The sequence below is a fragment of the Triturus cristatus genome, chromosome 4_2 (assembly GCF_964204655.1).
Source record: "Triturus cristatus chromosome 4_2, aTriCri1.1, whole genome shotgun sequence".
Taxonomy (NCBI): Eukaryota; Metazoa; Chordata; class Amphibia; order Caudata; family Salamandridae; genus Triturus; species Triturus cristatus.
The window spans coordinates 417,034,775-417,062,718 of NC_140586.1; the positions used below are offsets into that span (position 1 = coordinate 417,034,775).

The window sequence follows — 27,944 nt, forward strand, 5'->3', positions numbered from 1 at the left end:
GACGGAACCACTCCGTCATGAGTCACGGGTGAGCTGTGCTCATGACGGAGTGGTTCCGTCACGTCTCCGCCCACTGCGCTAATCGCCCGCACAGGCGGGGAATTAGCGCCGCGTGGGCGGAGCGGCCGCCTACGGCCGCAGCATGAAGGAACCACTCTGTCATGAGCATAGCGCACCCGTGGCTCATGACGGAGTGGTTCCGTCATGAGCACGGAACGGGTTAATTTTAGAGTTAGCGTAAGGAGTGGTGACCCTAGCTGCCACTCATGTGCCTCAACACTACATGCTGCAAGGATGTTCCGCTACCTTCTCCACCGATCAAATCTGATGTAAAAGTCCCTCTTCTATTCGCAGCTGTACGGAAGGTTACAAATGTTATATGACCAAAAAGGGGACTGGTTAAAAAGACATAGTAGTTCAATGAAGACCTTCATTTGCCTTCTGTTCCTTGATGTTAGATATTGATGCTAATGTTCTGTAATTTTAATCTGATGTTGATGTAGCTTGTGTTTTTTTATGCGGACATGAATATCAATTAATTAATGATAGTAATAACTCGAGCACTGTAGTGTGATAGCACATCAATTGTGTTTCCATCTAACCAGATGCTAGCTATAAATTGGTCCTTATAGAAAATAATATTTCTTTAAATTCTGTTAATTGAAAATACTATGTTGATGATACTTTCTTGAAAGTACTTCGCTACTACCCACTTCTTGCAGAGATTTTGACAAACCCTTGCAAAAGTCCCTGCACCCCACAATTACTACATTTGTTTTGAATGTGGGTAATATAACTTAAATTTGTTAGCCGCAATCTTTCTTTCATTATTATTACAACAACGAGACAATATCATTTGTTCAGCACTTTCACATCTTATTGAGATGTCTCCGTGCAGCACTGGATTTATGCACATTAGCAAATGTTTTGGGGATTTCTTATTACAACATCTAAAACATGTTTCGCTAACTTTTCTATTGCTTCCTCATAATTTTGACATACAAGAGAAATAGCAATAAGAGGGTGCTCAGTAATATTCTGCCAGACTGCCACTCCGTACACAGGCAATGTTCAACCATGCATTATTTTGCCTTCTAGACAGAATTGGTAGCCATCAATGGCTCCTAAGTACACACTAAAACCCATAAACCACTACCTGCATCAGAGTGGTGGTTCCCCTAGACATCATAAAACACAAGATGGCAGATTTAGGAATTGGAGAATAAACAAAAAAATAGTCTTATACAATTTTAATCTGATTATAACAGTTCCCTTACCAGCTAGAATGAGAATTGAAAACTGAGTGGGGGAGGTATTCGGCATCTCCATGCATTCAGAACAGCTATGAGCATGCAGCATAACTTGCAATGTAGAGTTCACAAACTAACAATGAGGAAATCAAAAACAAACACTTTTCTTCAAGCTATAAAAATGTCAATGTAGAAATGTGAACTCACCAGACATTCTGTAGAATTAGGGCTAGCTGCTCCCACACCTGTCTCTTAAAGCATCGATAGTCCTGGATAAATTGTGCTGGTCTCCTTATCACTAACTGACAAATAGTGAAGATGCCAGGGGTTTAGTCTCTTCAGTATGGCTGCCTCGTGCACCACGTTCTGTGGCAGCATTGCCCATAGACTGGAGAAGATGATGGTGCATTGTCAGGCAGGGCCCCAAAGCATGGACACTGTGAACCTAATGTTGATCCTCAGGTGCATTTGGCATGTCATGCATGCAGGTGCCAACAACGGTTCAACAAAGGTCCACAGTAAACTCACCAAAATGTCCTTCTGGGGATTCATAGGTCCACCGTTGTGGGTTGAAAGATGAACAGCTTGCTGCCAATAATAAAATTATGCCACCACCACTTGCAGTGAAGTTATTTATTTCAATTTAGAACACAGCTCCTCACCTGCCGTCTTCGTTCTCCAACTATCTTCTCCCTCAATGTTCGCAACAATGGCTTACATACATAATATTCTACACAAAGTCTCGCAGATGCAAGAGACACCTGGCAGGCAATGACAGGAACAAGATGATACACAAGACAACATTTCCACTCACACAAAATACAACAGCTATACCTAAAGAGTGTAGCACAGTCCTGGACTTCACATCATAAAGCTAGAGTGGGAAAAGTGTAAAGCAAATCAAGTCAGGTTGTGTAATTTTTGGAGAGAGCTTGCTGGTTGTAGCCATTCTGTTGTATTTTACATTGTCCAAACGTTATCAACAAGGTCTGTTACAGTACTGCCTTATCAAAAGTCCTCACATTATAAGGGCTCGCTGCTCGGTCTCCAATCGACTGTTCCAGACAAAGGAGTTTCCCACAATTGAAAGTCAACGGCCTCCCAAAATCTCCAGTACAAACTCATCTGCTGGAATTCTCCCATTCCAGGAACAACTTTCTATGTGAAAGGAGAGAGGTTGCACATGGCCAAGTATGTTTTACTGCCATCATTTTAACCCTCATTCTGCACGAGGTCCAGCAGTAGACTGAAACCACAGGTCCAGGAGCAAAGTAATGGACCTGAAGCTATCAAAGCAGTTTACAACTTTTTTCCAATGATCTATGGCAAGTTTGTTTTAAAAGGTAAACTGGTCACCCATTGGTGGTGGGATCTTGGAAATTCTAGACAAATCCTGTGGCATCCCATTCGTAGTTTTTCAGCAAAGATTTCCACTAACTGCCCTGGGTAGATGCATTATGAAGTTACCCCCTGTTTGGTACCACATTCTGAGCAGAGGAATACAATTTCATTTTATAAAACATAATGGTCAAAACAGTGGGCACCTCATACCGATGGATGTTCGGACACTTGCGACAAAAAATATGAGCATGAGAATAAAGCGCTTAACAGGCTATCTATGTTTGAATACGTGGGGGTGATTCCAAGTCAGCTAATGATGTAGTTTGTGGTGCGAGAAAACACCAGCTGGAAATTAGACTATAAGTGTCCCTGTATTTCAGGCACATATCCACCAGCAAAACAGCAGATGGGAATATGCCTGGAGAATGGGCATGAGTTTGGAGGAAAACAGATAAAAACAATGTAGTGATGACACTTTTCCCACATTTTTAAACCATTCTAGAGGGTAAACTCTGAATCGCCCGGTAAAGTCTGGTAATACTGCAATATGTACCTAATAGCAGGTGCCATATTGCTGCTCTTTGTTACCAGGCACTCATGATTGGCCACATAATTTTCCATGTATTCAACATTATGCATGCCACAGTCATCCTGGAAAGATCTGAAGGTGGACCCTTGCAATCTGAAACAATGGCCATGCTAGTGACCAGGTTTCTCTGCCTCCCCCTTACTCCATATTATTCCACCAGTAGAGATGTGTTAACCCCTTCGCTGCGAGGCCTTTCCCACCCTGTGCTAAGCCTTAAATTTGGCTATTTTGGGTAGTTCTCACTTAGGCCCCTGTAACGTTTGACCACGTAAGGTATCCACGCCAAATTTGTGTCTATTCTTCTAACATCATGGGGATTTCAAAGGTACCCAGGGTTTGTTGACTCCCCTGGAGGGAAGCCAGAAATTAGCCAAAATACAGCTACATTTTGATTTATTTATTTTTAATGGGAAAAAAGGGCTACAGATGAAAGAGTCCGTTTTTCCCTTCAAATGTTATCAACAAAGGGGTTGTGGTGCTTAAATCACCATCTTTCCAGCTTTCAGGGACAAGCAGACTTTTGTCAGAAAATCAAACTTTTTTTCAATTCAGCAAGGGGTCATTTGTGTAGATCCTTTAAGGTTTTTGGATAGAAACTAACAGCTGAAAATAGAAAAAATTGAAACTGACTTAAAAAACAGCCATTTGTGCCAACGTTTTCACCTGTAACTAAGTATGACAGATGTTTGAAAGCAATATGCCATTACATCTGCTGGACCCCTCTGGTTGTGGAGATATATAGGACCTGTAGGTTCACTAAGAACCCAAGGCAACCTAGAGCCAATAACTGAGCAGCATCTTGCATGTTTTTTTTATTGTGTACCGGGTATACAGCAAATCATTTGGGAAAATATAAACGGGGAAAAATCGGTATGAAAGTCACCTATGTATTTCTGAAATGGGAACAAAATATAGAGGTTATAAACAATAGCTATTTTCACGTCTCTGAAATTATGGGTACACATACCAGTATGTGAATTATAGGTAATTTTTCAAAGTTACTTCTTTTTCTTACATTTGGAAGGCAGAAATGCATTGGAACTCAATAGTTTATAACAGATGCACTATAATTTTGTGTTCCCCTAAGTCTCCCGATAAAAATGGTACCTCACTTGTGTGGGTTGGTGTAGTGCCCGCTACAGGAAATGGCCCAAACAAAACGTGGACACACCACTATTTCACAGTGACAACCTACCCTTTTTTTGCAAAGTTCCTAGCTGTAGATTTTGAACCCTAGCTCTGCCGGCACCTACGATAACCTAGCAAACCTATACATGTTTGAAAGCTAGACACCCAGAGGAATCCAGGATGGGGTATCTCGTCTGGCTCTCAGCAGGTTCTGTTACCCAGAATCCCTTGCAAACTTTAAACTTTGCCCAAAAAAACACACATTTTCCTCACATTTCTGTGGTGTAACGCTCTGGAATCTGCTTGGATCCACATATTTCCACCCACCCTGTATTCCCCAAAGTCTTCCGAGAAAAATGGTACCTCACTTGTGTGGGTAGGCCTAGTGCCCGCGACAAGAAACAGCCCAAAACGCAACGTGGGCACACCATATTTCACAGTGAAAACGGATCCTTTTTTTGCAAAGTGCATAGCTGTAGATTTTGAACCCTAGCTCTTCCGGCACCTAGGGATACCTAGAAAACCTATAAATTTTTTAAAACTAGATACCCAGGAAAATCCAGGATGGGGCGACTTGTCTGGCTCTCACCAGGTTCTGTTACCCAGAATCCCTTACAAACCTCAAAATTTGTAAAAAAGAAGTCCTCACATTACTGGAATCTGCATGGATCCACACAATTCCACCCACCCCACATTCCCCAAAGTCTTCTGAGAAAATGGTACCTCAAAATTAGCTGAAAAAAACAATTTTCGACATATTTTTGCGTGGACTCACTGTGCCGGCACAAATGTGCTACCCCACAGCGTTCCCCTCAGTCTTCTGAGTAAAAGGATACCTCACTGTGGAATATGTGTTTATTTCAGCTAATTTTGAGGTTTGCAGGGAGTTCTGGATAGGAAAACATTGGGGGATCCACGCAAGCTATACCTCGCCGGACTGCCCCGGGTGACTAGTATTCAGAAATGTGTGGGTTTGCTAGTTTCCCAAGATGGCTGCCGAGCCTAAAAAATGGGCCAAACTGCCCCCAGGGGAAGCAGCAAACAGCCACTACTGCCCAAAAAGAACAGGGTATGATCCTTGGCCAAGGGATCGCCCCCAATCCTAATATAAATAATCCCTGGCTCTAGTGGGTTTTTCTGCCCCCCCCCCCCCCCCGGGGGCAGAAAGGGCAAAAAAACATGGTCGATCTGTCCCCGGGGGGCAGAAAAGTCTACCAAATATTGTGCCCCTTTAGAAAGCGACCCTTGCCTAAGGGGTCGCTTCCATTTCTTCCTAAAGAAATCCCTGGTGCCTAGTGGGGGCATTCCTGCTGCCCAATTGCGACGCCATGCGTGATGGTGCAGCAGGAATGCCCTGCAATCTTTCCTCCCTCCCGATGCCTCAGTGCATCAAGATCTGCCCCTCCCCGCCCAACTGGAGCATGGAAACTTACCTCATTCCTGCTGGGCGCCTGGAAGCAAATGGCTTCCAGTGCGTCCAGCTGCTCCTGACGATGTCGGCGCGCGCTGTGCGTGCTGACATCATGGGATTCCCCAGGGGAGTATGGGGTGGCAGCAGAAACTCTTCCACTGCCATCCTCCTTTATGGGGGCTACATGGGCTGCCCATGGGGGGAGCGCCAGCGCTTCCTCCATGGGTGGGTGCCATGACGGAGCGGTTCCGTCATAAGCACATGCCCACCGTGGCTCATGATGGAACTGCTCCGTCATGAGCATAGAAGAGGTTCAAAGAATGCAGTGCTATGTTTTCTTCATGTCTTTCTGTATCTTATGTTTACAATTAATGCTTAAAATAACATTGAGTAGATTGATTGTTGTGTAGTGAACATAGCACACTTTGTGGAATGTCAATTTTCCTGTACCCAAAATGCCTCTGATACCGATGTGCATTCTCAACAGCTTATCATTTCAGATTCAGAACTCCAAAGATAAGTACATTAAGTTGCTATGCCTCAGAGAATGTATTTGTAGCAAATAACGTAGGAGCAATGTAAATTCAGGATTCATTTACAACAAAAAAGATTATGGGCCTGGTTGCAAATGTGAATTATGTCTGTGAAGACATATTTACAACCAAAAATAGCAAAATGTATGCGTACTAGTTATTCACAACAGGATACTTAGCAGATGTAAATCCATTTACTCCTGCATAATTACATGCTACAAAAGTGTAGAATTATGTTGGGGTAACTCCCTGTCATTTGGTGGGTAATGTGGCACTCAGGGGTATCTGGATGCTGTGGATACCAAGAAGGGAGAGGGAAGAAGGACAAGCAACCCCCCCCCCCCCCCTTCTGCAGACTATAGACATGCATGTTGTACAGATATGTATGGTTAACTCAACAGTTCTCATTTTACCAACCTTGGAAAGGTGAAAGCAGCAGGGGCAAGTCAGAATTAGGAACCAAAGAACACATAGTAAGATTTGTGAGCCTAGGCAATACAGTAAATACAATAAGATGCCAAAATAATGTTGGTTTCAACAACGCACAGCAGAAGATGCAAAGAGGGCATGAGATTTCCTTGCCCCTGCCTAGTGGGAAAACTGGTCTTGGTTCCCCAACAATGCCAGCAGATCACAGGTGATGACGCCTCTGAAAGTACAGGTATGGCCACAATGGAGTTGAATCACCACAGTATTTATGGGTACAGGACGTAGAACTACAGAAGAATTACTTTACATATTCTTATGTGCCTTTGTGACTTGATCCTTAAATGTCCGACTCCCAATTAGTAAATGTGCAATGACGGCAGAGTGCTTTCTATTCACATAAACTGTATATGAATATCCCCTGAATATTCCCATTTCTTTCCCATTTTAGATGTTTGGGGTCATAAGAGGCTTAAAAGTGTACTACAGGAGTACTACTTTACACTCTCTAAAATGCGTTTGGGACTAAACCAATATGTAGAATGTTGAGTTTCTTTAAGGGCCTGCAGGTACATAATTGCAGTCTTACGTTCACTGTCTAATCTGAACTGTGGTTTATTTTTTTTAAAGATAAATCCTGCCTTTTCTGGTGTGCTCTCACTCATATTTATTTCAAGCTCCTCTCCTCCTCAAGTGGAGCAGTGTTGGCTACAGATTTCTGTCTGTATAATTGCTTATGTGTCTAGAAATTGGTTTATTACATAGTGTGGTTGTGCATCCTCTCCGTGTAATAAAGTCACAATTCAGTACCAGGTCCAGTCAGGTCATTTCTAAATCCTTACCTCAGTTCTGGGTAGCTTTGGTTCAGATTAGTAAGGTTTCAGCAAAGGAACATGTGTAAAGCATTAAGAAGTGCCAAAACAGTTCAATAAGAAGAAAATGCAAAACAATGAAAATCCAACACCAATTTATAAACATAGGTTGTGCTATATCTTTAAATAGAGAATTGAATGACAAAATTACACCAGAGGGTTCAGGTATGAATGTTACAATAAGTCACATCTTATTACTTTGTGCAATAAATCACTGTAATCTACTGTGACTCGTCGTTTGGGATTTGCTCCAACATGTAACTTGAAATTAGCTATAAGGGTACTCATGTGGCAACTAGCGTCAACTGGAGCCCGTCACAGGGACCTATAAGGACCAACAGAACGGTTGCTTCACAAGGAAATCAGTCTCCAGTCCAGTTCTAAACTCTATGGGCGAATGTTAGAAATGGGGTTTCTGTTGGCTAGGGTTTGCACTTAAGCCAGGAAGAACCCACCCCTCTAGCCAGGGTAAGAGAGTTACACTCACAAGATAACCCCCGCTCACCCCCTTCGTAGCTTGGCAGAGCAGTCAGGTTTATCCCAGAGGCAATGTGTTAAGCATTTGCGCAACACACTCACTCAACAGCGACACACTAGGCACATCACAAAATAGACTCCACACAAGGTTATACAAAAATATTCTTTGTATTATACATCAAACACATTAAACCACCATCACATAAATCACTTTGCCAACTAGGCAATGGTCATAAAACCACATACATCATAAATCACTTTGCCATAAGGCAATGGTCATACACATAGATCATAAATCACTTTGCCATAAGGCCATGGTCATAATATTACATGTAGTGCACTGAAGTAAACACTCATAACCAGGCCCGGGCGTAGTGGGCGTAGTGGGGCTACGTGGAGCAGCACGTAGTGTGCCCAAATCTAGGCACACTTGCGCGCTCCGCGTAGCCCCACTGCGTGCCACCCACCTCCCGCCCACCCTTATTTTAAAATAATATCATGCATGATAAAATAATTAAATGTAAAGACTTACCTGCAGCGCGGCGTCTCCGGGGCTCCCTCTTCCTCGTTTCCAACTTCTTGTGACATGCGCGGACGCCCGCGCATGCGCATTTCTTGCGAGAAATGCGCATGCGCGGGCGTCCGCGCATGCGCATTTGTCACAAGCAGTTGGAAACGAGGAACAGGGAGCACCGGAGACGCCGCGCTGCAGGTAAGTCTTTACATTTAATTATTTTATCATGCATGATATTATTTTAAAAGGAGGGCGGGCGGGAGGCGGGTGGCGGGTGGCAGGCAGCTACGCTTCGCCCTGGCGTGTGTGTAGCGCTGCCTGCTTCGCCTACTTCGAAAACTGCAAAGCAGGCAGCGCTACGTACACTATGTGGGCGAAGCGTAGTATAACTCCCAGGGTTACTCATAACTTGCACATGTCAAGAAGAAATATAGCAGTGCATGTGTACCTTGCACATAAGTCACTGAATAAAAATGAGCATTGTCAATCAGGCAAAAATAACATCACGTTCAGGGCACTGGCACCAGTACACGTTGCAAATCAGGCCAACAAAACTTCACTGCAAGGGAAGCACCAGAAATCCCTTAGCAAACAAATGGCCTTGGGCCGTGCAACCCAGGCATGCGCAAATTACTGGCTGGTCGCAACCAGTCCAACCCTACCAATGTGGCCTGGATGGAGGCTGGAGCAACTCAGATTTGCCAGCCAGTGCTACCACTACACATGTGGTAACTGATCGTGCCCCCTTTCTCAACTCTCATTGACAGCAGCACCCTCTCTGGCGGCACCGCGGTGAGGGCACAAAGGTGCACGGAGAACCAGGGAAAATGTACTCTCCCGTTCCCCAGGCTGGGAACAGTGGATTCTGGAGGTAGGCACCCCTGCTGCACTGAATGGGAAGCACAAGGGGTTTCCATTTCCCTTGAGGCAGCGTTGAAGCTCTTTGTTGCCGGTGCACGTCCTTGTGGTTCTTGGGCCTGACGTCCTTCTGGTTGGGAGGTGTAGAGTCGCGGCTTCTCTTCCCAGCATCAAGAGGTTGCTAGGCAATGCCTAGAGCCCTGCGGCGCTGCAGGAGCGGCCACCAGATGACCTTGAGTTTCCTGTGCAGCAGGAATATCTCGACCAGAACTCAGGCACAAGGCGGTGTCCGAGAGAGCACCCCAGGTAGGGTACTCCTTCCTCACGGCATGCTACAGGGAGTCCACCGAGTTCCACAGCAGGAAAGCCCAGAGCGCTGTAGTAGGGCCAAACACGGCTCTCTCGCCCAAACAGTGCACTCCGAGTGCTGTCAAAGTGAAGGTTGCAGAACATGTAGAGCAGAGCACACAGAGCTCTTTAAAAGGAAAGCTTGTAAAGCACAGTACACAGAAACTTTGATGTCCCTGCGTTTCCAAGAACAGGAGGTAAGCACACACATGCCCTTGGAGATTTCTTCTCAAGCAGGATACCACAGCGCCAAAGAGTCACTCCTTTTCCTCCATCACAATCAGAAGCAGCAAGTGCTGGCAAACCCACCCCTCACACAGAAAAGGCAACACTCCTCACACAGTCCTTCCGCTTTTCTTTTTGGCAGGGTCTTCTTGTTCTTTGAAGTAATCTAAAGTCTTGGGGTTTTAGGTCTAATACTTATACCCCATTTTGTAATAGTTCTCTTTGGTGTAAGGGTCTCTGAACCCAGTTCAAACCAATCCTGTCCTCCCGGGTACAGCATGACCGCAGAGGGTGGAGACAGGATTGTGAAAATGAGACACAGCCTGTTCAGGTGCAAGTGAAACTCCTCCCACCACTCTAAATGCAGACCAGGTCTATTCAGCCCAGCAATGAGTCACCCAGGCAAGGCAGGGCACACCTCAACCCCCCTAGTGACTGTTTATAGTGACTGCATATCCCCAGCGCCTGTCACTCCACAACCATAAGCTCAATATACAAAACAGAAGAGGGACACAAGATGGTAAATTAAGAAAATTCCCAATTTCTAAAAGTGGCATTTTCAAACACAGAATTAAAAAAACACCTTTACCAAAAGGTACATTAAAATATTCTCAGTACAGAGAACCTAAAGTCAATTTTTCTATCTTCTCTCTATTGAAAGCTACACATGTAAGATGTTCAAAAGCAACTCCCATTTTACCCTATGGAACTGATAGTCTTTCAATGGTGAAATATAAAATACACAGCATTTCACTCACACCAGTATATGTCCACCCTTCAAATACACTGCACCCTGCCCATGGGGGTAACTTGGGCCCACCTTAGGGGAGCCTAACATGTAAGGAAAGGGAAGGTTAGGGTCTAGCAAGTGGGTGCACCTGCCAGGTCACATGGCAGTTTACAACTGCACGTGCAGACACTACAATGGCAGGTCTGAGACACATTTACAGGGCTACTCATGTGGGTGGCACAACCAGTGCTTTGCTGCAAAACCAATAGTAGTATTTGATTTACAGGCCCTGGCACACATTGTGCACTTTACTGGAACTAATCAGTAAATCAAATATGCCAATCATGAATAACCAATCATATCACAATTTATACAGAGAGCATCTGCACTTTAGCACAGATGAGCAGTGGTAATGTGCCAAAAATCCTATAGCCAACAAAAACAGGGACAGAAAAATAGGAGGCAAAAGGAAAAACGTTTGGGGATAACGCTGCGAAAAAGGCCAATTCCAACAGTGAACTGCCATAGGAATCAATTTAGTGGTCCTGTTGCATGGGATACAGGATGCTGAAGATGCTCAAGGATGCTGAGCAGGTGTCAGGGGTCTTCTTGTAGCCACTCCTCAGTACATGAACATGGTTGGGTTACATTTGCCTCAGGGGTCGACGTCCCTTGAAGTGTGGGTGAAGTTCACCCAAATGCCAGTTGCCACTTGTAAACTGGTCTCTGGTTACAACAATACCAGCAGTTTCATTTAACTTGCAGTAGCGTCCGTGCTGGGCAGTCAAACTTCAATCTCATGACCCTCCCTGGTCCAGCAGACTTCGGTGCAACTTTTGAGGGTCGGGACTCAGTCTCACAGGCTGGACCTCAGCGCTGTATAGCAGCAGACGATCTTGGCCACTTAAAGGTGCAGCAGGTGCTGTCCAATGTTTGGAGCAGCCTCTCTTTGCCGGGTTCCAGGAGCAACAGAGCAGTCCTTCTTCCCAGACAGAGCGAACTGAGGTCTGAGCGCCAGGGGTGCCACTTTTATGCCCAATGCAAACCCAGGGAGCTGTGGTGACTAATATGCCAGCTATTTTTCTAGGTCCTTCCCGCCTGATGACAACTTCCTTTGAAGTGTAGCATCTAGCTATTACAGGGTACACTATTCTGCCCGCTCTCAACATGGCAGGCCCTTCTCTCAGTTGTGGCACTTGCTATCCCACCCTATACGTGTGGCTACCTGGAGGCTGCAATCCACTTGAAGAAATGGTTTAGAAATGGCTTTTTCCCTTGCACCCGAGTTGCAAGCCTGCCTGCAAACACAAAAGAGCAGCCCCTCCTAAGTCTGACTATTATTTGCCCTTTAAAGGCAACTTTTCCACTAAAGATCCCCTCTTGGACTCACCCTCACTCTGGCCATCCTTCCAGAAAGAAGTAACACCACTTCCCATGGCAGGTCCTTTGTGTGCCTTCCCGAAAGCCATTTACACTTCCCTCTGGGGGGGAGGCAGAAGGCTTTCCGCGCAGAGTAGCTACCTGTAACTGAAAACAGCTGCTGGAGAACTTTGGGCAATAAAGTGGCAACTTTTCTAAAGTTGCACTTTGTAAGCTGTGCAAACCAAACACCTCTGGGAAATCTCCGGGTGGACCTGGGGGTCAGGGTACCCCTTGCTTATTTTAATTTGTATTTAACGACACAGGGACCAAGTCACTGAGTCAAAATGTCGGGCAAAACTTTCTCTTCACGTTGCAGCCAGCCAATCAAATCACGTGTTTTGAGCCCGCTATACCACGGTACTCCACTGTAGTACTGCGGTAGTACAATGTCACTAGATAGCTATCAATCTGAACCTTAACTTCTCAACACTTATTGAACAGATTTATACCAAATCACAACAAGCACACTTTCGGACTCAAGATCTAGCCTCCTGCCAAATTTGGTGTAATTCTGGCCATTTTGGCTGTAACTGTGTCTAAAGTTGCTATGGGAAATTGCATGGGTAAAACGTGTCCCCACCCCCTTCTCTCAGCCTCTACTTGACAGATCACCCCAAAATATTCCAAGATGGAGTTGAGGTGGAACAACCTTTCTTTAGGAAAGTATTGTGAAGATTTGTGAAATTATGCCAAGTTAGGAGCAAACAAAAACATATTTTTATACAAACACCATAAACGATGCTTTAGACATTAACATTAGAGGTTATATTAAATTACGTTTTTAAATTATGTGGTTTTCTTTTGTGTTTCCAGTGTAAATTTTGTTTTGGAATAATTGTCTGCAAATTTCAATATATTCAGATATTCTTCAAAAAGGAATTGTACCTGGAAAAAATCCTTGTCACTATCCGTGGGTATTAAGGGCCTTATTTAAAGTTTGGAGGGCATGGTACTCCTCCGCAAATGTGACACAATACCCTGCCTGCAAAATTCATGCTTGACCCACTTTGTTTATAGTTGAGGGGTCCATCATGTTTTCACTGGTGGAGCCTCCATTGGATATACCTGCAAAAACTGTTGACTGAAGGACATTGGCCTACGTGAGATCACTCGCCATATTGAGAGTGGGTGTTACAGCGTTTGTGTTTTTTTGCTTTTGCAGTACCACCACAGATAGTGTGGAGGTCCCATACACCATTTAGGATGAATGACCCCCACACAATGGCTGAAAACTCTAGGCGTGTCTGGGACATTATTATTATTTTTTTAAAACAAACTCCCATTTTGAGCATTTGTTTCTGAAAAGCAAATATCTTTACTTTGCAGATGCATTGGACATGGCACCTGCTCACCAAAGATTCAGTGCCTTCAGAGTTCTGAATATGGTGGGCTGTAGTCCACCAGGGTAGCAGAGAACATTTGTCCGTTGCCCTGATAGAAAGGAGCACAGCCACCAATGCCTAATATAATCTCATAATTTCTTCTGGCATCCATGTAGAACATAGAATATTTCTCAGCAAAGTCAGTATTTAATGCATTTCTATCACAATAAGTAGCATACACATAGAGTTCTGTGGGAACCACACTGCAAAGCTTCATTGTTTGTAAGTAAGTATAGTTTGTTAAACATTATATCATTTAATGTAACACAGACTCCTCATTATAGCAAAAATATGCTGGTGAAATTAATGTTTTGCTTTTCCTTAGTGGAAACAGTCCAAAATCTATTTGAATCATATTTTTAGAAACCAGTAAAAATGTACCTGAATGCATATTTTTGTATACTTATTGTGGCCATTGTGAAATATGAATTGTAGTGATCTGCTGAAATGTATTAGATTTAGAATAATACAGAAAATGTAACCTTATTGACTTTGTCTCTTTTCTTTCAGGGTCCTACACTTGGCACTCATATGTTTTGCAATATATTGGTGATAGCTGTTTTCAAAATACGATTTGTAGAAATGTAGAATGTTTACTAGAGTAAACAGCAGAGTACAGTGGCAATGTAAAACTGTTATTAGTACTACATTGATAGTATGAATTATTTGTTTTTTCTCTAACATATTAATCCAGAATTTCATTGTTGCCTAGATTGCAATTTGTAAATTGTGTCATATTTAAACATAGTCAGTCTTGAATGAGTCTGTCAGGGGCTTTGTAAAATACACTTATAAAGCCAAGAATGAGCTTTTCTTGTTTTAAAATATTGTCTATTCGCAGAGACATCATTGAGCTGTAAAAAAATCATATTATGTTTCTTTCCAATCCTATTCTGCAAGTCTTTTCAAGTGTCCTTGACACTTAAGGGTATTAAATACATTATATTTGCTCTGACATATCTTGACATTTACCATTAAGGAACACAAGTTGCATGTTTTGTTTAGAGGTAACTTTAAACTGACAAACATGGAAAACAAAGGAAGGATCTCGGGTCTTTTGCCAGTTTAGGTATGCTTTCTCCACCCATACAACATGATCCATTGCAGAAAGTATTTTACTACTCCGTTTGCTAAAAATATTTTTCCTGGAATGGCGCTTGCTCTGGTCACTTTCTGTCTTGGTATGTTTAGCACTTTGCTAATCAGAAACTTAATGTATCTATAAAGCAGGCAGGAGTATGGTTGGGGTAGGTGCGCAAGAGACGGCACCAGAGTAAAACTCCCGGTAAGGTGCGGGCGCTTGACTCCTACTAGCCTATGGAGCAACTCTCCTCACATTTTTAGGTGGTATCCAGGAGCGGGCAATATCTAACTAGAAATTGCAGTTAGACTGCAGGGTACACGGTTACCGTGCCCACCCGGATATCCATTGAGGGTATTAACCCTGTTCACTTATCACATGCACCACACTTTATTTAATTTGTTCTCTTGGTCCTGAAGAAGTGCCACGGATCTGTTTTGACCACAGAGGCGCGAAACATGTCGACCTCTCTAGTTACCTAGGGCTCATTAAGCCTATATAGGTAACGCCTAACCTACGGGTTTTTTCATCTGCCAAGGGTGCCTGTTTCATTGAAAATTATTCTTTGAGTAACCCTTAGACAGTTTTAGACTCACTCTGCACGCACCACTTCACCCTCTTAGAAGACCCACACCACACACCCCCATACATCATACGGCATTTTGTCTTAAAAAATCTTAGCTAAAGTGACCCTTCGGGGGACCCGCAGGGCATTGCAGCGCCGGCCCGACGACAAGCAAAATGCCCAATGATGAAGCATGACATGCTTCAGGGTGTGTGAGGGCATTAAGAGACAAGACTTACTCTTTCCTCCCACAAGTGGGCCTCAAAAATCCTAGGACTACTTACATCTTTTTCTTACTCTGTATTGAGTGGGTGACTACCTGTACCCCTCATCTGGAACAGTGCCCCCTGTTTTCATTACAATCAGAAACTTAAGCCAGAAATCAAAATGTGAGCAGTCAACATAGAGAGCCATTGGTAATTTATAAATACAAATTATTATGAACACGCTCTACCTACACAGGGAACATCTCACACTTTTTTCTGTTTTGCATAATTTGTGGAGCACCCTAAACTAGTGAGGCGTTCATTTGAGGCGCCTATGAGCACCACTTAAGGAGTATGGATACAGTGTAGCTGATAAATCAATGTTAAAATTCATAACTTTATAACAGATTAAATGTGTCTTTAGTTCACAAAATTAACGTCTCTGATAATGCATAAACCACTCCTTATAGGACCAAGGGATATTTATTGTCCACTTAATCCATACTTTAAATAAAAGTCACAGAAATGTAATTTCTTATGTATTATGTATGAGGAAAAAATACACATTCATGATTATGTATCTTGTGTCTCAAAGTAAATTATGTGTGTCTGTTATATAGTGCCAGAATGGCATTCTGGGCAATCCCTAGTTGTAAGGTGATTGTTTGAGTTCTAAAATAGCTTTAGATGTAGTATCATATCCCCACAACCTTTGGGATTAACATCCAACAGAGATTATCTTTCATGTAAATGCAGTGTGCACCATTAATATAGATGCTCTTGTTGAATGTCTTAAAACATATGTGGAGTTTTTGATGTATTTAACACAAATGTTTCATGTCCCATTGGATGACAATAAAGAAAGGAACTTCTTTTTTTGTGTACATTTTCTTTTGTTGCATCACTTTTTAAATTGCTTTGTAGTATAATCAGATTGTTACCAAAATATATTTTTACACAGTATGAATGTAAAGGTAATGAACACAAATACATTTCTACATCTGATATAGTAGCTTTTATATATACATAATAAATAGATTAAACCATTGTACATAGTAGAATAAATCCCCCCAAGTTATTGTAATTAAGCAAGACTGTGTGTTTGTCAGCCTGATAATTATCTTTTTTCCATGTCCAACCTGCATTTACTCTGTTCACCATTGCTGAAAAGTCCATAGAACTAATTTGGTCATGATCTTGTTTCAGTAACTCTCTTAAGATTTGTGGGAGATTATAGTGGAAGATAGCATGTAAGAAGCTAAGCAATCTTCATACCTCAAAAAATAATAATGCCACTTTATCAAATACAGTCTTCAGTGCACTCCTGTGCAGAATGTAGGCCTCACCTATTGAGCCTCCAGCTCCTGACAACATTATCATCGATGCCCTGATTAAATTCCATTTGAGAGGGACTAAGAGCATGCCTCAAAGGCATTGAACAGACCACAATTCATCTAAATCCTAAATTGTTCAGGCTGTGAATATTCAGCAACGAGAGAGAGAGAGAGACCTCCAACCAAATATTTGAAATGATTCCTAATTCTGGCTTGACGGTGGCAAAAAGAAATGTGGCATGACCACGTTGGGGGTGGGGGTGAGAGGGTGTACATTTTGCCAAAATTGAAAGATTGGAAAAGAGATCTGGATTGGTGTAGCATGGCTACAAAGTGTGTGTATGGGACCAGAAGGTGTCCTTAGAAATTGAGAAGATGTAGGGGGTTCGAAGATTGTTTAGGGCCTGGAGATGAATTAAGGAATATCACTAAATGAAATGGAGTAAATTTGAAACTCATCTATGTTATGTTTTAGCTGAAAACCAATACAGATTTTTTAAAACATTACTATCTATTTCACACACCACTGCCACCTGCTTACACAAACTGAGCCAGCTGATTCATCCTGATACCGTGGAACATGGTCATGACAAAGACAAGAGGAAAACTGGAGGCTCACAAACATTGAAACATATTTGGTTTCACAGGTGTGGCATGCCAAGAGACCAGCACAAAGAACACACTTTGGAAGACCCTGAGAGGTGCCAAAAGAAAGGACTAGTTAAATATTTGTGTCAGATTCAAATGATCCGACAGGTTGTGTAAATCTGTCACAGAAGTTTAAGGTTTGTGCAATCACAAACCATGAATCGCTCAGAGATTACAGGGAGACACATAGAGAGGTCTCCAGACTGTAAAAAAAACACCATTTTTAAAGTGCATATTTTAAAGGCTAGTTTTCCTGCCTTGCAGACAGACGCTGAAGTCTCCATGCTCCAACTGAGCGGTTGGATTGGCATATGTATCTATGGCTACCAGCACAGGACAGATGTGGTACTATACCTGACTTTTGCAGGTCTTACCCATGAATCTGCTGAACTGCCAGATCACTGGTTTAGTATACACACCGATACGCTATATTATTTTGTCACATATATTTCTTTCACTCACATGTAGCAGTAGCCATACTGAAAGATCCTGATGAAAGCCATGACAGGTCTATAGGCTGAAACATGTTGATCACTTTCTAGTGCAACTTCCTCTAATGTCGGCAGTTACACTACCCACTACTTGTTTTTAATCCTAGCACCAGGTAGCATCAATAAACTATGTCTAGCTAACCTCGTAGCTAGTTTTAATCACTGTTTACCTAGCACTGCACTCCCTCCACCACACACTACATTCACATTGGGTTTTATGAATACCCCTCCTTTTGAAAAACATCCCTGAGCTCCTCCCTCGCTGCGAGGGGGTTGTAGCCCGCGTCACGACTAGGTTTGTGACGCGAGGAGATATCGCTATGATGAAGTATGACACCTCTGGTGTGTGAAGGAAAGAGTCCTTAAAAGGGAAACCCCCTTCTAGCATAGTTCTTCCTACCCAACACACGCCCTATGCAACCCCGGACCTGAGGGCTCTTTGTGTGTTACATATTTTAAAGTGACCAGGCCATGGATAGGGGTTTTGACCCATACATTTTTTTTAGATTTTAGGGACTCAGTAGGAGCTTTTTTCACAAGATAGATAGGTTTGTGCCCACAGTGACTGTAACAAATCGCAGAGTAATGAAATACCAAAATCTGGATTTGTCGTGCTGGAAATATGAAGTGGAATACTATGTCTTTATAGTCTTATCCTTCTTTATTAGAATGCAAGTGAAAGCAAAAACAGCTAACACATGTTTCACCCAGAGGCAATCAGGCCAGGGCTTCTTCAAGGCAAATTATAGCAGCTTCTGTTTGAAAAGTCTACAGTCATAGCACACAATCATCTGATAAGAGAGACATCCCCAAGGGGGGTGCGTAGAAAATTCTATGCGGTCTGAATGAGAGGTGGTCCCTGGGTGAAACCACCGAATAGACATGTGCGACAGCCACATTTGGGTCATGACTAAGAGGAACGCTGTGGGGTAGGACATTTGTGCCGACACGGAGATTCCACACACAAATATGTGGAAAATGTGTTTATTTCACCTAATTTTGAGGTTTGCAGGGAGTTCTGGGTAGGAAAACATTGGGGGATCCACGCAAGCTATACCTCGCTGGACTGCCCCGGGTGTCTAGTTTTCAGAAATGTGTGGGTTTGCTAGTTTCCCAAGATGGCCGCCGAGCCCGGGGCCAAAAACCCAGGTGACCCCCCTTGCAAAACCAGGTTATTTTGTGATAGGTAATTTTGATGTCTCCTCAGTACGTTTTGGGCCCTTGCCTGTCACGAGTACTTGACCCACCCACACAAGTGAGGTACCATTTTTTGGGGAGACCTGGGGGAACGCTGGGTGGTAGGAAATTTCTGTCAGCCCAGTGATCCTACAACTTTCACACAGAGAAATTTGTGAAAAATGTGATTTTTTCAGCAAAAGTTGAGGTTCATTGTACTCAGGAGACCAAGGGGAACGCTAGGTGGTAGGACATTTGTGCCTGCACGGTGATCCCACGCACAAGTGTAGGAAAAAAGTGATTTTTGCAGCAAATTTGAGGTTTGCAGGCAATTCTGGGTAGGGAAATGTTGGGGGATCCACGCAAGCCATACCTCATTGGACTCCCTATGGTATCTAGTGTTCAGAAATGTGTGGGTTTGGTAGCATTCCCTAGATGGCCGCGAGCCTGTGGTCAAAAAACCAGGTCCCCCCGCAAAACCAGGTAGTTTTGTTATGGGTAATTTTGAAGTCTGCACAGTCTGACTTGGGCCATTCCTGTTGCAGCCACTATGCCCACCCACACAAGTGAGGTACCATTTTTATCGGGAGACCTGGGGGAATGCTGGATCGGAGTAAATTTGTGTCAGCCCGTTGATCCGTCAACTTTCCCACACAGAAACTTGAAAACAAAATTATTTTTTCAGCAAAATGTGAGGTTTGCAGGGGATTCTGGGTAGGGAAAGGTTTGGGGAACCACGCAAGCCATATCTCATTGGACTCCCCAGGGTGACTAGTTTTCAGAAATGTGTGGGTTTGGTAAGTTTGGCAAGATGGTCGCCGAGCCCGGGGCCAAAAACTCAGGTGACCAACCCTGGCAAAACCAGGTCCTTTCAAAATAGGTAATTTTGATATCTCCACAATAGGTTTTGGGCCCTTCCCTGCCGCTGGTACTTGGCCCAGCCACACAAGTGTGGTACCATTTCTATCGAGATACTTTTGGAAATGCTGGGTGGTAGGAAATTTGGTGTTTCTTTCTGAAGCATGAAAAGTTTGGCACAGTAATGCTAGGAAAATGTGACAGTCACATTTTGAGGTTTGCAGGACTTTGCGGGTAAGATAACTTGTTGGGATCCACAAGAGAAACATCACAACGTAGTCCCATGGGTGTTTAGTTTATGACAATATCTACAGTTCGTAGGTTATTCTTAGATGGACTGTACCCCTTGGCAGAGAAACAAAAAAGACAAATATTACTGCACAACCATCTATTTCTCAAGCACACACACATACTGGTTGGATTTGGCACGAGGGCGAGTGATGGCTCAGTATATAACATTTTAGTAACTAGGGATTTCACAAAAATGAAATGCACTGTCAATAATTGAAAAGGCAAAAAACGGAACCAGTGACTCACAGCTCGTGAGCTGTAAAGCTGCGCCAAGGCCCCAACCACTTTACAGGCCATTCACACACATTTCATACGTGATACACACATAGCATTCACACCACCAGGCACGGAACCAACACATTACAACATTTACAAAAAGAGACAAGGTACACCCTACTAGAGAAAGACAGAAAAGTCAAATAATACTGCACAACCATCTATTGCTCAAGCACACATACATAACAGTGGGATTTGGCTCGAGGGTGAGTGATGGTTCAGTGTATACAATTGTATTAACAAGAGATTTCACAAAAATGAATGTTAATAATTAAAAGGACGAGAAACTGAACCATTGACTCAAAGCTTGTGAGCTGTAAAGCCACAACAAGGCACCAACCTCTTTACAGGTCATTCATACACCTTTCATACGTGTGACACATACAAAACCATTCACAGCTCCAGCCGCGGGCCCATCACATTACAACACTCACATCAGCAGACAGTGCAATTCAAGGGCCCATCACATTTACACTCCCACATGCCTGACACAGAAACCACACCAGCTGACGGATTGCGTGGACTGTTGTTTGGCTACCAGTGTGTGTAGTGACCAGCAGCAAGTCAATACTCACACACTGCCAGCCAAGCGCCAGTTCACGCACACCACCAGCCAAGTGCCAGCTCATGCACACTGCCAGCAAAGCATCAGTCCATTCACACCACCAGCCAAGCGCCAATTCACACACACCGCCTGCCAAGCGCCAGTCCACGCACACCGCCAGCCAAGCGCCAGTTCCCGCACACTGCCAGCCAAGTGCCAGTTCATTCACACCACCAGCCAAGCACCAGTCCATGCACACCCCCAGCCAAGAGCCAGTCCACGTACATCGCCAGACAAGCACCAGTTCATGCACACTGCCAGTAAAGCACCTGTCCATTCACACCCCCAGCCAAGAGCCAGTCCACACACAGCGCCAGTCAAGCGCCAGTCCACGCACACCACCAGCAAAGCGCCAGCCTACACACACCGCCATCACAGTTAGGGTTTTTTAATACAAAAAAGAAAACACAAACACATTGTATATAGATACAAATCTACTAGCACAAAGTCTGAAACTAAATACATTGCACAAATGCCAACCTTGAAACTGAACCAAAAATATAAAACAATACAGACCAGGCAGTTCACTTTACCACTCATGGATGCTCCCAAAAATTGTTTTACGTGTGGTACTTTCTAAAACGAGCAGGCACACAGCGCAGGGTTAGAAGAACACTCGGGGCAGTACATACGAGTCTCCTTCCACGTACCTCTTTGCCAACAGACTCTACATCTCCTACTGGGAAAGTCTTTTGAGGGCGTGGGAGGAATGTGATCAGGAAAGTGGCAATCTTTCAATCTAGTCACATCCTCGACCACTCCAACTCTAGGAACACTTGCCTGTTCCACTACAACAAGGCTGCCTATTACAGGCTCCTGAAACTTAGTAAAAGTCATCTTTGACTCAGGACAACAATCCTTAAATAAAACAAAAGCATTAAAGGTTGCCAAGTGGAAAAGATGGATAGCCAACTTCTTATACCAAATGTAAGCCTTACAAAGAGCAGTGTAAGGTTCCAACCTCTGATCTACTCTATCAACACCACCCACGTGCCTATTATAGTCTAAAATGCACACAGGTTTGCGCGCTACAGCAACCTGACCCCAAACAGTCACAGGTGAAGTGCTTTCATCATGGATGGTAGTCAGCATGTAGACATCTCTCCTGTCTGAAAACTTCATAGCTAGAAGTTCCTCGCTACGCACTGCACTGCACTGCACTGTCCCCGCACTAGCTTTTGACAAACAAGTTCTTTTGGGAAACCTTTACGGTTAAAGCGGATTGTGCCTCAAGCAACAGTGTCCACTTTTGGCCAATTCCCTGAACAACTGCACACCAGTGTAGACGTTATCTACATATAAATGGTGACTTTTGTTAAAAAGTCCTCTACCAAGTTCCCACACAATTTTCTCAATCACTCCAAAAGTGGACGGACAACCAGGGAGGTCAATCTTGGAATCCTTACCGGTGTAAACCCTGAGATTAGAGACATTTCCAGTCCTACTGTCACACAGCATATACATCTTAATTCCATAGCGTGCCCTCTTACTGGGAATGTATTGCATAAAAACCAAGCAGCCCTTGAACAAGATTAAAGGCTCATTCACTGCTATTTATTTCCCTAGAGCATAGATCTCAAAAAATCGATCTACAATGTGATCAATGACAGGCCGAATCTTAAAAAGATGGTCACAATCAGGGTGATCTCATGGCAACGCTAAACCAATATCAACAAAATGCAGCATCCGAAGCAGAAGCAAATACCTATCACGACTCATGACTGCCGGAAATATAGCCATTGCCATCAAGGGACTAGTAGACCAATATGAAGCTCTAGAGTGGGGCCTAAGGCTGGCACTGTTGTCTCTCAAATACTGTTCAGCATACAAATTAGTCTGCTCAACAATCTCTGCTAAAAATACATCGTCCATAAACAACTGAAAAAACGTTATCGGCAAAATGTTTTCAGTATTCACTCTACACCCTGGAACACCAGTAAAGTCTGGCAAATGCCGGCTGCACCATGCCTCAGGCAACCCAGAGGTCAGCACTTCCAAAGGGAAGCCTTGCAGCCCCAGGCTGCAGCTCAGATGCCTCTTGCTGACTATATGACTACGATCAGCGTTGGCAAATGGACTCCGCAAACCAGCACTAGTAACGAGCTTTAAGGATTTACTCTGCTCCACGGACCACTACGTGACTAAAAATAACGCACATAACGCACATCAATTTTTCCCCGGAATCATTGTTGACTGCAGAATTCACAAGATGGGAATGCCCTAGGGCAATTTCTTATGCCCTGCGAAATATTCGTCAGTTGCAGGAGTATCAACAAAGCAAATACTCGTTCCAATTAAGATAACCCATAGTTTTTGAATAAAGATCGGCTGATCTTCTCTCCATTTGACTAAGGTCCTGATGAGAGACCCTGTAACTAAGGGGTTTCGAAACGCATAGACCTTTTGGTGCGACCACAAGAATTTTGAAATTGGTTAAAGGAAACTACACTAATAACAAAAAATCCAGCAATATTTTCTGTGGTCTTAGCAATGTACATAGAGCTGTTTATATAATTTTTTTGTAAAGTTTGATTGTAATGAATGAATGGTTTGTGGTACCAGTGTGTTTGGAGTGAAGAACTGTTGTGTGTCACGAATGTTTTGAATGACTGAATAGTGTGTTAAAAGATTGTCTTAAATATATCTCATCGTGGTGAGGTATAACCTTCTTAGATTTTCGCAATATGGAAGGATGATAAAGTATCTTTGAAGTAAATAAAATTGACTGATTTAGTCGACGAAAAGAAAGGTCTTCGATGCATTTTGTTGCTTCTCAAAATGTGCCCTCTTAAGTTGTTTTGAGGTTAAAATTAGATGCAGTATTAGCAAACTTGTTGTTAACTCTTGCTGCACTATCGGCACATCAATGTCCTCCTCTAAAACAGGCACTTCATCCGCACTAAGAGTAGCTTCATCCACGCTGAGAGTAGCTTCATCATCCGATGATTCCTCATGGACAGAAAACTCACTGCCTGAATCTTCCACTCCCTCCTCTGCCTCAGATGCAGAGTCAGTCTCTGAACCATGGTCAGAGAAAGACTTAAAAAGCATACCAACAACCTACTAAGCAGTAATCCTGGGGCTAGCCATAATCCTTACTAAGAAAGGAGACTGCACAAACAAGTCAACAACAACCAAGACTGTGCAAAATAAGTAAAAAAAAGTGTGCCTTTATCACAAAGATCTATATACTCAAAAACTATACGATTCACTTGCAAGAGACAGCTACACTCACCAGCACCTACTCTGCAGGGACACAGCAAAAACCAACAATATCCCACTAGAAAGAAAAAAACAAAAACAATTACTCACAAGACAACAAAATACACATCAAGCACAAATGCAAAAAGTTTTCACACTCAATAAAACAGAAGCTAAACATTCAGCTATTATTACACCATTTACAAAAAGATATTCATGTAGGGAAATGAAACTCATTTGGAGTAAAAAGTACAAAAGCATGTTCTTACACAACACATGCAACTACAGAAACTGCAGAGCCACCAGTGATGAAACCCCAACCTGGAACATCAGTCAAAAGCCTCGAACTAGAATAAAAAGGAGAAGTAAAACATTACAAACGCAATTCACAATAAATAAAACAATTAACAATATAACACGCTATGTCACTACTCAAATAGCCAATCTGCTGCCAAGGGGTACAGAAAAACAGCCACACGTAAACTGCTGCCCAATCCCATTGGGGCAACTCTTACCCAAGGGGCCACGCCGAAACATAAATATATACACATCCCTCATGCAAGTGGGTGTTCTACTCCCACCCCCCCAGCAGATGGGTCTTCAAATAGGGCTGACTCACCCCTGGTGAGGGGTGGAGGGTGGCAGAAACTGGCCACAAGTATAAAAAAAATTCAGGGGCAAACCTTCCCTAAGGGATCGCCACCATGCACTATAAAAACAATTCCCTGGCTTTAGTGGGGTTTTCTGCCCCCCCCCCCAAGACAGAAACGACAAAGAATTGGGCTGATCTGCCCACGGGGGGGGGGTGTAGAAATACATAGACACATTTGACCCCCCTTGGAAGCAACCGTTGCATAAGGGGTCGCTTCCATTCAAAAAAACAAAAAAAACAATCACTGGATTTAGGGATTTTGGCTGTTTTCTGCCCCTCTGGAGGCAAATTGGCCTAAAAACGGGCCAGGGGGAGCAGAAAACAGCCACAAGTGCCCCCAAAAAATGGGGGGCGATCCTTGCCTAAGGTATCGCCCCCATGCCCAATATAAACAAATCCCTGGCTCAAGTGAGGTTTACTGCCCCCCCCCCCCTCAGAAAGGCCAACAAACCGACCTGATCTGTCCCCAGCGGTGGCATAAAATACATTGACAAATGTTACCCCCCCCTTGGAAGCCACCCTTGCCCAGGGGGTCGCTTCCATTTAAAAAAACAAAAAACAATCACTAGATTCAGTGAATGTTGGTGTTTTCTGCCCCCCTGAGGGCAGATTGGCCTCAAAAATGGGCCAAACTGCCCCCAGGGGAAGCCGAAAACAGCCACTAGTGCCCAAGAAAATGGGGTGCGATCCTTACCCAAGGGGTCACCCCAATCCTAAAATAAATAAATCCCTGCGTCTAGTGGGTTTTTCTGCACCCCCAAGGCAAAAAGGCCAAAAAACTAGGTTGATCTGTCCCCAGGGGGGGTAGAGAATACATTGGCAAAGTTTACCCCTCTTGGAAGCGACCCTTGTCCAAGGGGTCGTTTCCATTAAAAAAACAAAAAAACTATCACTGGACTCAGTAATTGTTGCTGTTTTCTGCCCCACCCCTTGGGGGCTTATTGGCCTAACAAATGGGCTAAACTGCCCCCAGGGGAAGCAGGAAACAGCCACCACTGCCCAAAAAGAACAGGGTACGATCCTTTGCCAAGGGATCGCCCCCAATCCTAATATAGATAATCCCTGGCTCTAGTGGGTTTTTCTGCCCCCCCGGGGAAGAAAGGCCAAAAAAATGGCCGATCTGTCCCGGGGTGGGGGGTGGGGGGGCAGAAAAGTCTACCAAATATTGTGCCCCTTTAGAAAGCGACCCTTGCCTTAGGGGTCGCTTCCATTTCTTCTAAAAGAAATCCCTGGTGCCTAGTGGGGGCATTCTTGCTGCAAAATCGCGACGCCATTCTCGATCGTGCAGCAGGAATGCCCTGCAATCTTTCCTCCTCCCCCCCCCCCATGCCTCAATGCATCAAGATCTGCAAGGAAACTTACCTCATTCCTGCTGGACGCCTGGAAGCAAATGGCTTCCAGTGCGTCCAGCTGCTCCTGACGACGTCGGCGCGCGCTGTGCGTGCTGACGTCATGGGATTGCCCAGGGGTCTATGGGATGGCGCAGAAACGCTTCCGCTGCCATCCCCCTTTGTGGGGGATAAATGGGCTGCCCATGGGGGGAGCGCCAGCGCTTCTCCCATGGGTGGGTGCCATAACGGACCGGTTCCGTCATGAGCACATGCCCACCGTGGCTCATAATGGAACTGCTCCGTCATGGGGCGTGGCCTGGTGCGCGGCAACATGGCAGCACCGTAGTGCAGCTCTGCCGGCCGCCGGTAATATCCTGAGAATATCCTGCCTTGCTGTGGCCTCCCGAGTGCCCGGAACTGTGGACCAGCTGCTCTGGCTTCAGCGCAGTCCCCTACCTTGGATCCTGCTGGACGACGCTGCCCCTCAGCCCTGTACCGCGAAGTGTGCCGGAGACGCGTGGAAGATGGCGGAGGCGCGGAGACGGGAGCGATGTTGATGGTGTACTACGCCCTTCTGTGATCCTGCGCCGCCGCGGGGCGCACTCTAGATCCTCCGGTGAGCGCGGCGGGACCCCCGGGGGCAGCGATCGAGGCTGGTGAGCCGATCCGCTACGGCATCTGGGGGTGAGCGTGCTGACGGCTGCCTCTGGGTCTTCCTCCGGGGGCGCGTCGCATGCAAGCGGCCGGCTTGCGATGCCACGCTGGCTCGCGCACTGCAGAAGGGCACCCCGCAGGCTGATTTGGCGTAGGTGCGAATTGGTGGTGCGCCGTGGCGCCCCCCCCCCCCGGGGTACTGGACTGTCTCGCCTTCCTCTCTGCGCCTGAGGGGCACCCCGGTGCTGGCCAGTTGGAGGGGGGAGTGTCTGAGGCCTCGTGGTGCGGCCTGGTGTGGCTGACACGGCCTGCTGGACATTAGCTGCTGTCTGCTCCTGCTGGTGGAACCCGTCGTGGCTCTGCTTGTCCTGGTCCTGGTCCTGGTGCTGGACCTACGGTGAATAGTGGTGGCACTGAATGCAGCGGCTTGGCTGTATGGGACTCATCTGTTGCTGTGTGAAGAGAAACTGCGAGCTTGCTGTCCAGTGGTCAGTGACCCACCTCTTCGGATACAGTATTCCTGCTGTGAACAGGCGGTGCGGACTTACTTAGTCTAGTGCTGTGTGCGACATTGTCAGAGGCGACAGTGTGAGTGTACCCTTTCGGCGCCGCCCTACGCCTGCGCTTCCATGTTAATTGACATTGGGATCTGATGCTCTGGCGCCCTGCTGCGGAGTCGTGGGCAGGGGTGCACTGTACGATGGCTAACACTGAATACTGTCCTCAACTGGGTGATTCTTCGTATTTGCGGACTACTGCCTCTAATACAATGGGGAAGCCTGACAAAAATCAGTCTCGACTACACTTTGAGTCGCGTAAATCTGGCAAGTCTACGAAGCCTGCGGCGTCGGACTCGGAACTGGACGCACCGGAGCAGGTCCCCTCCGTCTTGGAGAAGACCCTGGCGGCGATTCAGTCCAGCCTGCAGCCCATAGACGGTAAAATTGAAGCGCTTAACGGTCGCATGTACACTATCTCAGCTAAATTGGACAGGCAGGGCGTCCGTCTGGGTGAAGCCGAACAAAGAATCTCGGACACCGAGGATGGCTTGCGTCAGGTGACCGCTAAGA

General features: G+C 44.8%; 1 protein-coding gene across 1 annotated transcript in view; it reads left to right on the top strand.

Annotated features, from left to right (window-relative positions):
• The window catches only part of LOC146834492 (ferric reductase 1-like), a 329,590-nt gene extending 313,366 nt beyond the window's left edge, over positions 1-16,224 (top strand). Inside the window, exon 6 of the mRNA XM_085600112.1 lies at positions 14,017-16,224. Coding sequence (XP_085456238.1) covers positions 14,017-14,094 — 78 coding nt within the window. The 3' untranslated portion in view covers positions 14,095-16,224. The remainder of the gene's footprint in view (positions 1-14,016) is intronic.
• The last annotated feature ends 11,720 nt before the right edge of the window (positions 16,225-27,944 follow it).